General features: G+C 34.3%; 1 protein-coding gene across 1 annotated transcript in view; it reads right to left on the bottom strand.

The window, feature by feature from the left end:
- Nucleotides 1–12,359, bottom strand: part of LOC140141180 (PR domain zinc finger protein 13-like) — a 49,472-nt gene extending 37,113 nt beyond the window's left edge. The window contains exon 1 of the mRNA XM_072162973.1: nt 11,824–12,359. Coding sequence (XP_072019074.1) covers nt 11,824–12,156 — 333 coding nt within the window. The 5' untranslated portion in view covers nt 12,157–12,359. The remainder of the gene's footprint in view (nt 1–11,823) is intronic.
- Between the last annotated feature and the right edge of the window lie 1,171 nt (nt 12,360–13,530).

Here is a 13,530-nt window from a genome sequence, read left to right as displayed (position 1 = left end):
GAGGGCCCAGCCATAGACTACGGTAAGTGTAATGCCTAAATGGAGAAATGCGTGCAAGGCCCAGCCGTAGACTTGGAAAAAGTTAGGTAAATAGGATTACATGTACCGTACATAGTCATGGTACTACTAGCATAATACTAGGCCTAGCATGACCAGTATTTTGTCCTACATTCATGCAAAACATACCATGACAGGCTAGGCCTATCATTCTTCTAGGCTTACTCACATTTGAATACTTTGTGGCTAAGCCTAAGTCTAAGCCATGAAGCCCGAGCCTAGGCATGATAGGCCTAGTCATAATTGTGGGACTCCGTTTTTGGATCGAGTCTTTGTCAAATTGTAAAATTGAGTCTTGAGATCCAACCCATGATTTGGCATGAAGACATGAACTTACCAGTTTTTTAACATGAAGAATACCATCCATTCGATTTCAAGTGCAGTGCAGCGTCTGATGTAGGAGTCGTGCAGTTGCACAGCACAGTTCTCGGTGAGGCAAGTTACAATGTATTGACAGCGGGATTGACAGTCGTGCAATGACAAGCATACTCAGATTCTGACTTGACATACACCATGTAGGCCTACACTGTGACATCGTAATTTAAATTTGTAAACCAGCACCATCACGGTCACACTGTTCATGGTTTGATTATGACATCGAAGACCCGGGCGGGTTCAAGAACATGACAACATTAGCTCTTCGTGCAGCATATCTGTCAATTATGCATGTCTGAATCTGATGTACATGATATGTATGCCGTAGGTCATGAGGTCCTACATGCCTATCATGGCATGCCATGGTATGCAATCATCATGATCATTCATGACCATCACGACAATGAATTTCTTTGTCTGTCTTGAGACCGTGCATGACTTTACATGCTTAGCCGGTGCCTAGGCTACACTGATCAATGAATAACATACAAATTACGGTGTGTATACAATCCGTATAGTTGAATTTATCTGGCTGCTTCTTGACAGTGTACATACAATTCATGAATTGCAAACTAGAAAATACCGATCGCCGTTTACATGGCACAAAAATGCCTCCTATTTTGCTCTAAAATAACCCATGACTTCAGATAAACGGTCTAAAAGATAACTAGCAACGTCACCTTCAACTTCTCCAGCCAAAGTTTCAGCATTGACAATCAGGTTTGAAATTAAACATATTTTGTTTTTTTTTCTATGCACTTTCACACAGACAAGCTGATGGCATCTCTCTGCTCTGATTTCACAAAAAAAAATAATTTCATGAATAATTAATCACGTATCATCTCTTCTACAAGCCCTAACTGGCCGTACAACAAGTATTCCGCAGGCGTCAACGATAATACTGCTGATGAGTTTGAGCTAGTTTCTACGTCATTGATTGAGCTACTGCGCACGCCCGACGTGTTTTCGTCGTGAAAACAATACAATACAAAAGAATTAATCGCCCCACTTTTTTGCACGGTTCGTTCTCAGGCCCCGAATCGAGAAACGGCCATTTTATTCCGCCATGTTGATTGTTTCGAGATCGGGGCCGAGGGACTCAGGCTAGTTTCCACAGAGGAGTAAGATATCTTACTCCTCTGTGCTGGTTTCATACTACCATGCCGGTTGCAATGAGCGGCGTGGCGCACGCGCATTGCAGACAAACGGACACAATCAAGACTTGTCATTGGTTGAAACGCTCTGCCGCTTGCCGGGTGTTCGTGATCGCGCGCCATTATCGTGATGATCGGGGATTCCTTTTTTATGATGAAGGCACCAGCCGAAATGTCCGTTTTCCAGAATGCAATGAACATAACTCTGTACTTCCCCGGGGAGATGATGTATTTTGCGACACTCATGGCGGGAAAGAGATATGAAACGAATTTTATTAGGCGCAGCATCACTCGCTGGAGTTCGATGGCGCTGGTGTACATACGCACGCGCTTAAAGACACCGCATAGATGCGCGAGCGAAACAGCTGTTCACAACGCGTTGACATCACTGCCACATCGGGGTGAAAAATGGTATAGGTAATAGATGACTATGAAACCTCAAACTCGCCCCTCGATAAAGGTTGGCAATTGAAGCAGGCCTCAGTTTAGCGAACTTTGTCTAGTTTAATGCGATGCGAGTGCAAGCGCCGCTCAGACTGTGAAGGTTTCTGGATACCGAATATGGGTTTAGATTAGGCCTATATCATGTCCTCTAGGCCATATAATTTATTTTTGGAAAGGAAAGTCTAATCTCGGAGCCTATTCAATTGAGAAGGGACTGGATTTTGTCATAATAATATAAAAATTAATACTTAATGCCTCGCGATTTTTTTTTGATATCCAGCCATAGTATTTTAATTGATTAAACTGAACATAAAGCTATATCTTTACTAGCTTCATGCACTAATTTGCAGACCTTGGCCTTCTACATGTAGTGAGTACCACATTAGATTGTGTTTACAAGAAATAATAAGCGCTGCCTCCTCGAAATTTCTTATGCCATCAGCTTTGATGATTAAATATTATTTACAACTCGGCACCTGTGTTCAAGGCCTTTCTTTTATCTATTGACGTCAAAAGAAAGGATTAGAATGATCAGAATGCCGTCCCTGACCCCTTTCCACACATTAATAATGAGTCGGTAAGGGAACGTGCTACCGTTATACTTCAATGAGTACGTATGGCTACTACGCAGTTCAATGGCCTTATTGTGATCTGGCGGGAGTTTTAAAAGCACGGTCCCTGACTGCGTGGGCATATTTCCGGACAAGGAACAATAGAGACCAATTGCCTGGCAATGACGTCACATGTAATCCCAGTCTATAGTGTGATTAGAACATTATAGGCTGGTGGTCACTATAGTACGATCAGTACGAAAAGTCCAATGCGATTATTAATGTATTTTCTAAAATTAAAAGAACCACTTTTTAGCGGGAATTTTTGTAAGTTACACAGCTGAAGTTGTGAAAGGGTTGAAAGACTACAATATTACGGCTTAAACAAGAATTTCTTTGTTTGGTCGTTATTCCTATAGACTCATCCCTTAATGGTATAATAGAAAAACAAAAGTTGAATAAATGATCAATGCTAACAAAAATATTTATCCGGCCAACCCTGGACCTCCTATGACACGCCTGGACATAATAAGTGACCCGTGTCTGAGCGGTGTTGGTCATTCAGCGAGTGATATTGATACATTACCACAAATGGCATAAACGAAAGTGAACCAAAAATTAATAAGTATTCTGATTACAAACTTTTAATGAAATTAGTTAGATTTCCGAGTTTATAAGCGGGTGGACGGTTTCGAGTTATTGAAATATCGTTAAAATGAATTTATAAGTAGGGTAGCATCTGTGGATTTTGATTATTTTCTTTTTATAACCTAGTTCAGTTCAGTTCAGTTTTATTTCATCAAATTCATCCATTAAATAAATACAATATAAAAAAGCATTTACAAACATCGTATAATATGGTGAAATGATGAGGATGCCACTGAACGCAGAGCGTGTTGTTGTGGCACCCTTTACAGAAGTTAGTATTAAATAATTATGATAAACTTTAGACTTTAAATTTTTAGAATAATAATAAATACAATAGCAAGATATATGCCTTGTGGGTTAGGTATAAACTAATTATCACAAGAGCTGTGCTTTCAATTATAAATCAATGAGTAGTGATGATGAAAATAACAACCAAACCTACACAGTAGGTGTAAAAGGTTGTAAAATCCCATTATAATATAAAACAGTTCAGGCATGGCATAAGTATTACGGTACAATAATAACAAAAATGTAAAAATTAGCCCGGGTGAAAGCATAAGCACATGATTGCACGTGCACTTGCAACGAGTCTATATAATGAGCTAAGTTATAACTAACATAGCAGGTAACTATATATTTAATGCAATATTTTGTAAATTAAATCTACATATTTAATGGAACGATAAATTAACATGGTAAATGGTGTATAGTTCTGCAGAGCAAGAACAATGAAATGCAAAAGTGATAATCTGCATACAAGGCAAAGCGAGCTAACAAAATTTATCAAATAGCTTATTTTTAATATAACAAAGTAATAATAATAATAAATAAAGACTGGAACAATACAAACAGACAGACAAACGGGTCCGATTTGTTGTGGAACATATATACTGAATTAATTTTATGCAAGTAGATCCTGAAAAATGAGAAGGAAAAAACCAAACAAAAACAACCTAACATCAATAACGTATTAATTTCATGCTATTTTTATATCAATTGATGCTGATTTGTGGATTAAATTGGGCAAAAATGTATCTGATTACATGAGTTTAATTCCACTCTGTTTTACCTTATTCTAAATGCCCTTGTAACGACTCCAGATTCCAGAAAAATACTTAAAGTAGCGTAAAATATTTTGTTTATGTTTTGTGTTTTTTTTGGGTTTTTTTTTTGGTTTTTTTTTCAAAATATTATCATGTTTGCAAAATAAAACTACATAGTAGTAGCTCAATCATAATCCTTTATAGATGGACCTAACTGTCAATAAATGTTAATTTTTAATACTTAGCCAAATTTGGGAAATTCAGTTTTACTTTTTGAGATGTTTGTACACATTACTGTGAACGCCTCATAATCATAAAGAGGACTAATCGAAGACTGCTGTCTACTGAAGATAGCTTATCCATCACTCTCAAAAAAAGGGGGCACTAAAAGGGTTCTTCGCTTGGAACCACTACATTTTCTTAAGGCACTCTGTTGAACCTTTATAGGTTCTCTGTGCACGCTATAGGACCTAAAAGGTTCCCGAAATGATTCCTGGATTTCCTGGAACCTTTTTTGAGGGTTCAAGAGGGTTCCAACCCATATACAAGACAAAAAAGGTTCTAATTGGCACCTTTTTTTTCTAAGAGTGATGCATGTGTTGAAATAACACTCAGCTAATCGTTCGATGTTGCATTTTCCCATGATTTTTCTCCATGTAGGATTCGAATATTTTTCATTAATATATTTTTGTTTAAGAAAGTTTATTTTCCCATGAAATGTCATGACTTCATAAAAGCGATTAAAAAAACATCGACGCATTTGAATAATTTCTTTTCTCAAACATGTCAAAAACGAACAAACATTTGGCTCACTTAAGTATCTTACAAGAAAGTTGCATTTTCCCAAGAAATGCCTTCATAAAAGGGATTAAAACAGATTCAAACTTGAATTATTCTTTCTGTTCTCATATTGTGACATACATTTAGGTCGCGCAGAAATCGGTTTTATTGATGGTCTAGTTCGAGTGTGCCACGTGTTCTATAAACCCAATAAAATACACAAACGCACAAATCCAACATATTTTTCTACCAATTTTCTTGTCATCTAATCCATCTAACAAATGTCTTTGAATAACATTTTATCAGGAAAAAGTTTTTTAATGCTCTCCGTGCTAGCCATGCGCTTCAACATAAAAAGTCCAAGTTTTTAGATATTTTCTCAAAATATCAAGAGCTATCTAAAGAATCACTGAAGCAATACTAGGCGTGTTTGTACTCATTTTAATGCATTTTTCATGCTTATTCCAAATAAGGTCATGAAAATTTACATTTCTGAATTTTTTGAATTTTTAAAATGTTTTTGAAACATGTCGTCATGCAGTCGACACCCGCGTGAAGAGAGTTAAGCTTAACTATTTAACCCTCTCCATGCGTAAGTGGCCTAGCTAGCAAGACTTAGTCTGTACAAAAAGCAGACGATGTAGCCTATATTTAAATTCAGATTTTTTTTAAAATTTTTGGTTCTTAATAATTTTAGTTTTTGTGGTCAGATTCAAAAAAACATAAACGCTTTCAAGTGATCACACATAGGTTGGGATTGGTCAAGTTATACCGGTAGTTGAGTTACACACCATTTTACACGAATTGCAAAATAGTGAAGCTTTGGAGTGTTTGTAAGCAGAAAATTTAAGAAAAATCCTTTTAGTTGTAAAGTGTTGAGCCACGTGTGTTGTGAGGTCATGTTTAACTACGCCTTGATTTCCTAAACAAACATGGTTTTTAACAGCGCGTGAAACACAGTATGTGTTTTTTCAACAAAAAGAATAGATTTCTGTATTTGCAACGAGATTTATTACCTAGTTTCCATTTCATGTTACATTTGGCCTCTGTGCGCTGTGGCCTTAGAAAAATTAACCCTAAAAGCGCGCCAAAATAACCTAACAAAATTTTACACCTACAATTTTTTTTAATTTTTGAAATTTTAACCCCCATATTTGAAAACTGCATGAAAAATGCATCCAAATGAGTACAAACTTGCCTAGTATTGGTTCAGGGAATGTTAAGACAAGCCGTGTGATTTTACTTGAAAAAGTTTCAAAATCAATTGAATTCGGGGACGATTGAACATAATCGTAGGCGCGTGTTATGTATTAAAAATAATCGCCAAGGATGTTGTTCCTACACCACCAGTTCACAGCCAAGAGGGCACTTTGAATTCTCTCCCACGGTTAGCTTAGTGTTGCACAATTGAAGAAAATTAACTGAGAATAAAAGAATTGAAAGTTGCAATTGTTGAAATTATTGTAGCCGCTTATTATTGTTGTTGTGCAATTGTTGAAACAATTTTTGTTCGCTTTATGTTAAGGCCTCGAGGAAATATATTAGATATAATTACTGCAGCATACCGTTATGTTTGTATATGCAATTTTTGTAACAATGATAGTAATTGTGGCGATATATCACAATTGTATTAATTGTACAATTGTATGACATGATTGAATGCTATCTTCAGTAGATAGCCTAAGTGCGAGAGGGCAACATGTTTGAATGACATGTGATTCTAAATTGATTGCGGTTAAGGCTTTGTGTTCGCCCTGTCATTTATACGTTTTAATATTTTAAATAATGTTTGTATTGCTTTGTTAAAACCATTTTTTAAATAAATGTGTGCAACAAGTATTATAGTGTGGGACAACAACAAGTATGGTGCAACTTTGTTTTTATGCATGTATATTAGTGTGAAATTGATGATCGTTAAATTGTTATAAAGTATTTCTTTATATATTTATTTATTTATTTATTTATTTATTTATTTATTTATTTATTTATTTATTTATTTATTTATTTATTTATTTATTTATTTATCGACATATTTATCTACTTATTTATCTACTTATTTATGCACTTATTTATCTAATTATTTATCAACTAATCTATCTAATTATGTATGTACTTATTTATCTAATCATTTATCTATACTAATGTATCTACTTATTTATCTACACTTCTATGCTGTTATATTTATCTACTGAATTTATCTACTTATTTCTATTTATTATAAAAATAACTTCAGATTGGTATTGCTTGCATGTACTCGATTGCTATCTGTAGTAGATAGCAAAAACGTAAGATTACTATACATTTGGATGAGTTTTTTAAAGTATTCCTATTATAATGCCAATAAAAAAAGCAAATAAATGTAACTTAAATCTATGTATGTTTTAGATACCAAGAGGCCGTTATAAAAATATAAACTGGACATATTAACATGCTTAATGGAGCGTAAAAATGTGATTTTATATAATTATAGACCATCGTTTATATTCTAATGTTAATTGTCGTGTGTGCATAATGATCCACCATCAATACTATTTAATAGGTCTCGCCTGCATAAAAAGAATAAAATTCAATAATAAACTGTACCACAATCAATGTGCGAACGGGAAAAAAAACACACAAACTACTGTCAAAAATAGATAATTAATTTTGGCAATAACATCTCTTTTTTCAACCGGCATGAAAAGATTCATTTAATCTGTATTCTATCGTATTTAAAGCTCCGCGTTAATGCGTGAAACACCAGCCGACACATCTGACGGGTTCCCATCGTTTAACCATTTCACGAGTGCCGCGTTTTGTCCAGATTCCAAATTTGGATATTATTTATTTTATTTCTTTTAGATTTGTAAATTTCACTTTGCGTTGCATTAAGTTAACATAAATGAATACAGAAATTACTAGTATTATTGTAATATTAACAGTTCTTGGGATAAAGTTGGATCTTTTTATTTTTTATAAAAGGCTATAACCTTTTATATTGAGTTTGGGGACACAATGAGCGGGAAAAATATCAATATGATTATGAAATCTGAGTATATCAATCAATAGATGCATTATTATAAACAATCGTGTTTAACGGATGGACTTAGGCTATAAGGGGCTAATTAAACAAAAGTCTAAGTTATAACATATGCAAACTAGTGGAAAAGATTTTATTTATATTGTTAATATTTTATCAAAACCACTATGATTTCAAAAATGAACGATAACAAATATCTGAAAATTGATAAACCAAAGTGTCATTGATGTTTCGTCAATGCGCCCTGAAGCTTATAACATGATTAACTTTAATAATCAAATTGAACGGTATGTATAGCAGTAATAAGGTGATACTGCTCATTCCAACAATTTTTTTTCAAACATTTATGATTTTTTTAAGAATGTTGTTCTCCTATACGTTATACAACTTCAAATTCAATTGGAATATTTCAACTCTTTTCGATTTTTTCTTTTTTGAACATTAATTACATTTTAAAGATTATTATTGTAAAAATACCGGCATTAACTTTATATAACTCTAGCACTTTTAAAATCAACACGAAAGCAAGAAAATATATGCTACCTAATTTAAAAACAAACTAATCAAGCAGAGCCTTTAAAATAGTAATATTAATAAACTATAAAGTTTCACAGTTTAATACCACTAAATATATCTTTGCGTTGGTTATTACTTTATGTAAATAAGCCCAATATTTTCAAATTAATCACACATTCATTTCGTGAGGTTCAAAAGACAGTTAAAACCGCAGCAACTAAAACGTCGTAATTGCGTTAAAACCTGTTGATTTACCGATTATGGCAAATTTGGGCTTTTCAAATTGAAACTCATACTCCCCCTACGGAAGACATGACCTTAATCTCCCACAAAGGAAGTGTAGATTTCAAATGGCTTCACCTATTCAGGTAACCCCATTTGAAATTCACACTCCCTGTGTGAAAGATTAAGGTCGTGCCTTTCTTTGGGGTGTAATGATTTCAAATAGAATAGCCCAACTGGACGGTGATTAATAGAAGCGGCAAAGATTTATTGTTTGCGTCCGCAGAAAAGGGCCGTTTAATTACGCCCAAGGGGTCAACGCTTCACTGGTTTCATCCATTCTTAACTTGTAACAGTAAAAATATAACACTCTACGTATTAGTATAAAATCAACAAAAATATTGAAATTTGCATTGTTTTTTTACAAATATAAGCGGTTTAATTATAAGTTTAAAATCAACATAAAAATGTGTTCAAATGCGTACAAACATGCCTAGTATTGGTTCAATGTTATATTAAATATGGGTAAAATGTTTTGAGGATATTTGGGATTGACTGCCCGGTAAACGTAGCTATAATTGAGTCATTAATTTGTTACGCTTTACAAGGCCGCGTGTTGGTGTCACTTCAGATATCTGTGCTCACTTTTTGAGGCTTTTGCGACAACAAACTAAATCATCTCTCACTTTCATTGAAAGTGCAACAGTCGTCGTTTTGACACCGATTTTATAGAAGAAAAACACCTACATGTCAATAAGTAGAGCTTCTTATTTTGTACTAAAATGCTAAAATGTTTAAGATTGAGATTTAAACGATAAATTGAAGACAACATAGTTAAGTTTCAGACCCGTGTTTCTTGCTATCTTCAGTAGATAGCAAGTAAAACATGAAATCCGCCTTAAATACAGTGGGCGCACTATTATGCTTCAATATTCATGCAGAGGATATCACAAAAGACCTACATACAAAAGGATATACTTTATTTTAATATTTTAACACTTAAGGGATGGGGTATGAACGTTTGGACAGTATTTATTTTGGGACATCAGAGCACATCAGACATATCGAATTGCATTCTGAATACGAAGAATGTCCTTCTGATATCAAATAATTGAAATTCGCAATTTAATACACATTTTATGGCAAATCATTAAAAATTGATATTTTTGATATTTAACAGTACTCAAAGTAAACTTTATAAATCTGATGATTTATACTCAACGTGTATGTAGGTGGGATGAAATGCCGACGATCAATTGAAAATTTTGACCTTTCGTATTGAAGATATGGATTTTTTTTTCCAAAAATACCAAAAAAAATTGGGTCTTTTTGGGAAAAAATCTATATCTTCAATATGAAAGGTCAAAATTTTCAATTGACTGTCGGCTTTTCCTCCCTGCTACATACACTTTAAGAATATATCATTAGATTTATATAATTTACTTCGAGGACTGTTTATATCAAAAATTTGAAAAATATCAAATTTTTATAATTTGTCATAAAATTTGTATTATATTGTGATTTTCAAAAAATGAAAATTATTTGATATCAGAAAGACATGCTTCGTATTCATAATGCAATTCGATAGGTCTGAGGTGCTCTCATGTCCCACAAAAAATACTGTCGAAACGCAATAAACGCTCATTTTAGATCCCTTAAACGTGTTACTGTACGTTATTTTTTACTATTACTTCTTGACAAGATTCTTGACAAATTCTTGTAACTTGACGTCAAGTTTTTGAAAAATCTTTGACCAATAATTTCTGGTTAATTGTTTGCTTAATAATTAAGACTGATGCACCAGCGTTGGTTAATGTTGATGCAACATGAAGGCGAAGGTTTTATTAACCATCTACACCCAGGAACCCTGAATCTTCGGGGTACGAGTATGATGCTCTAGAAACATGGACCAGTGCTGAATGGGATTTGGTTTTTTTAATTGAAATTATACAATGCCAAAACTGAGTTTAGAGAATTTAGAGAACTGAGTTTAGAGAACAAATATTTGTCAACAAGTATTTGACAAGATTGTCATATACTTGACGTAACGTCATGTTATGATATGTTACATTACGTTCGTTATGTTGCTTTAAGTAAAAAATAACGACCCCATTTCATTGTGTTTTTATGTTATCTTCAGAAGATAGCAAACGAAAGCATGAAGAATTGACTACTTCTGGCGCACTATTATTACAGATTGAAGAATGGAGGAATGGAAGAAAGAAAAAGAAAGAAAGAAAGAAAGAAAGAAAGAAAGAAAGAAAGAAAGAAAGAAAGAAAGAAAGAAAGAAAGAAAGAAAGAAAGAAAGAAAGAAAGAAAGAAAAAAAGAAAGAAAGAAAGAAAGAAAGAAAGAAAGAAAGAAAGAAAGAAAGAAAGAAAGAAAGAAAGAAAGAAAGAAAGAAAGAAAGAATGAATGAATGAATGAAAGAAAGAAAGAAAGAAAGAAACAGTGTATAGACTTTTATAAACACTTTTTTGTAATCAATTTGTAAACATGATTAAATGCTTAACATGTTTAGGAATTCGATGTACTTGTGTTTCAGAATTAAACATGTGAATTCTGGGAATTTGATTTGGTATTCAAATTTTAAACATATTTAAAACTGATTACAAAACTCCTAACCCGAAGGTTCCGGGTTCAATCCTGGGTATAGATGGTTAATAAAACCGTCAACATTAACCAACGCTGCATGGTTCTATATATCAACATCTTAATCATTAAGCAATTAAACAATTAACCAGAAATTTCTGGTTAAAGGTTTTGGAATGAATTATTGAACAATCTATAAAATGAACAAATCTTAACCTTAAGTTAGTTAAATTTTACCTAGAAATAAAGATTGATGTTGATGTTTGACTCTCTATTTTAAAATGTTTATCCCCTGTATGGCCATACCAGTTTTATCGTAGCCGTGGAACAGAAGTCTATAGTTATTTTAATAAATATCATTAAAAATTAAAACAAAATAGATCAAAAAAGCAACAACAAAAATGCAATAAAATTTCGTCTTACCTCTAACATATATGGCGTGGCCCTGTGATCTCTCATTCCATTTCCCAAAGTAAATTCGCCTTCATATGGACCAAATGTTACACCGGCAGGTATATCAGTAGAAGTCCAAACACCAGTCTCGATCTCAGATGATGATGACCCTCTCCCAGCCCTACCGGTGGTCTGCGATGATGGGCTTACTGACCTGGCTTGTGGACGAGTCGAAGGTGGTGAAAGATGTTGCTGCTGATGATGATGTAAAGATGAGCGAGAGTCAATGAAAGAAGATGAAGGAAGCTGCTGATGAAGTTGCTGAAGCTGCTGATGATGTAATACCATGGGTGGTTGAAGCATGATTATATTTGCGAACCCACCAGTGGGCAGTTGCTGTTACTTAAAGTTGCGGGTGCTATCTTTGCTGAAGCCACCGGGACCAGGAAGCTTAGCCAGGAATCCCACCAGAAGTTAACTTGGTAGCTACCACCGTGCGCTTCCAGCTCGCTGCAACCAACAACCATGAACTACCAAACTCAATTAGTGAGCATAGTGAAACGGACACAGGTTTTATCCCGGCTTAAAAAATCATCACCATAATCAGTGTCATTACCAAATAGCATTGATATTAAATATATCGGCTAAACTCTAACACACACGGGTGAGAAATTTTTAGTCTTTAACAGCTGGGAGCCACCACTGCTCAACAAAGACCGGTGGTTTTCCGAGTCGAGTTTTATCAAACTGGTGTAATGATGCACGTATGCGATGTAACTTGTTGCTGCTTGTACGCATGCGCGCGGTTAAATGGAAGATAAATCGCAAAGTTGAGATTTGAACCACACCTACATTTTGCGACAGTCTGGTTTAGTCAAAAATAAACCTCAAAATATGCTTAACTTTCTAAAATAAACCTACCATAAACGTTGATAGCTGCGATAAGACTTACATACAAAAGATTTTGAACTATTATATGATTTGTTTGGCGTAAATCGAACAAACTGTGCACACATCACAATAAATGAAATCAAATATACGATTTTTATGTAAATAAAATGAAAAAGATGATTTGCGTATATGAAATCTTTTGACGGTTTGGCGAGTTTAAAGCACAGTCCCATATGTTGCTCGATGGTAAGAATAGCAACTCCCCAGTGTGTTAAGTCTACTCGCTGGCACGCGAAGCCGTGATCCATTTTTTCCCGACAAAACAGATTTCCTTTTTTCTTTTAACCAAGCAAAACTTATTCAATCATCGTTCCTTTTGTAAATCGGTGTAAAATTTTCGTTTTTAAAGAAAACGATCTGATTTTTTGTTGACGTTGGACTGCGGGTTTAAGTATGGTCAGTCGTGGATAGTTGAGTTTTGTTGTTAAGAGTGACTATGTTATTAACACCAGTAACGACTTCAAAGTGGTGCATGTAAAAATCAAGTCAGACATGTCTCCAGCAATACAAAAACATAGAATGGTGTGTTTTGACTGCATGAAAATATGATATGACATGGGTCACATGACTAGGTTTGACCACTCTACCTCACTTTCTTGAAGAAGTACCATGGATATGGGACGAAATAAAAGTAATCCCAAATGAGAAAACTGTTGAAAACTCTGTGTAAAATGTAAAAAAGACACGTTCTTGTGAAGCAAAGTTTGAGACTCTTCCCCATTAATCTCTCCACGCTGGTGTTGACTGCAGACGACAAGTTTTAAAAAAAAATCAAAAAATCAAAGA

Source organism: Amphiura filiformis, chromosome 19 (genome assembly GCF_039555335.1).
Source record: "Amphiura filiformis chromosome 19, Afil_fr2py, whole genome shotgun sequence".
Lineage (NCBI taxonomy): Eukaryota > Metazoa > Echinodermata > Ophiuroidea > Amphilepidida > Amphiuridae > Amphiura > Amphiura filiformis.
This window is presented reverse-complemented; position numbering and strand designations above follow the sequence as displayed.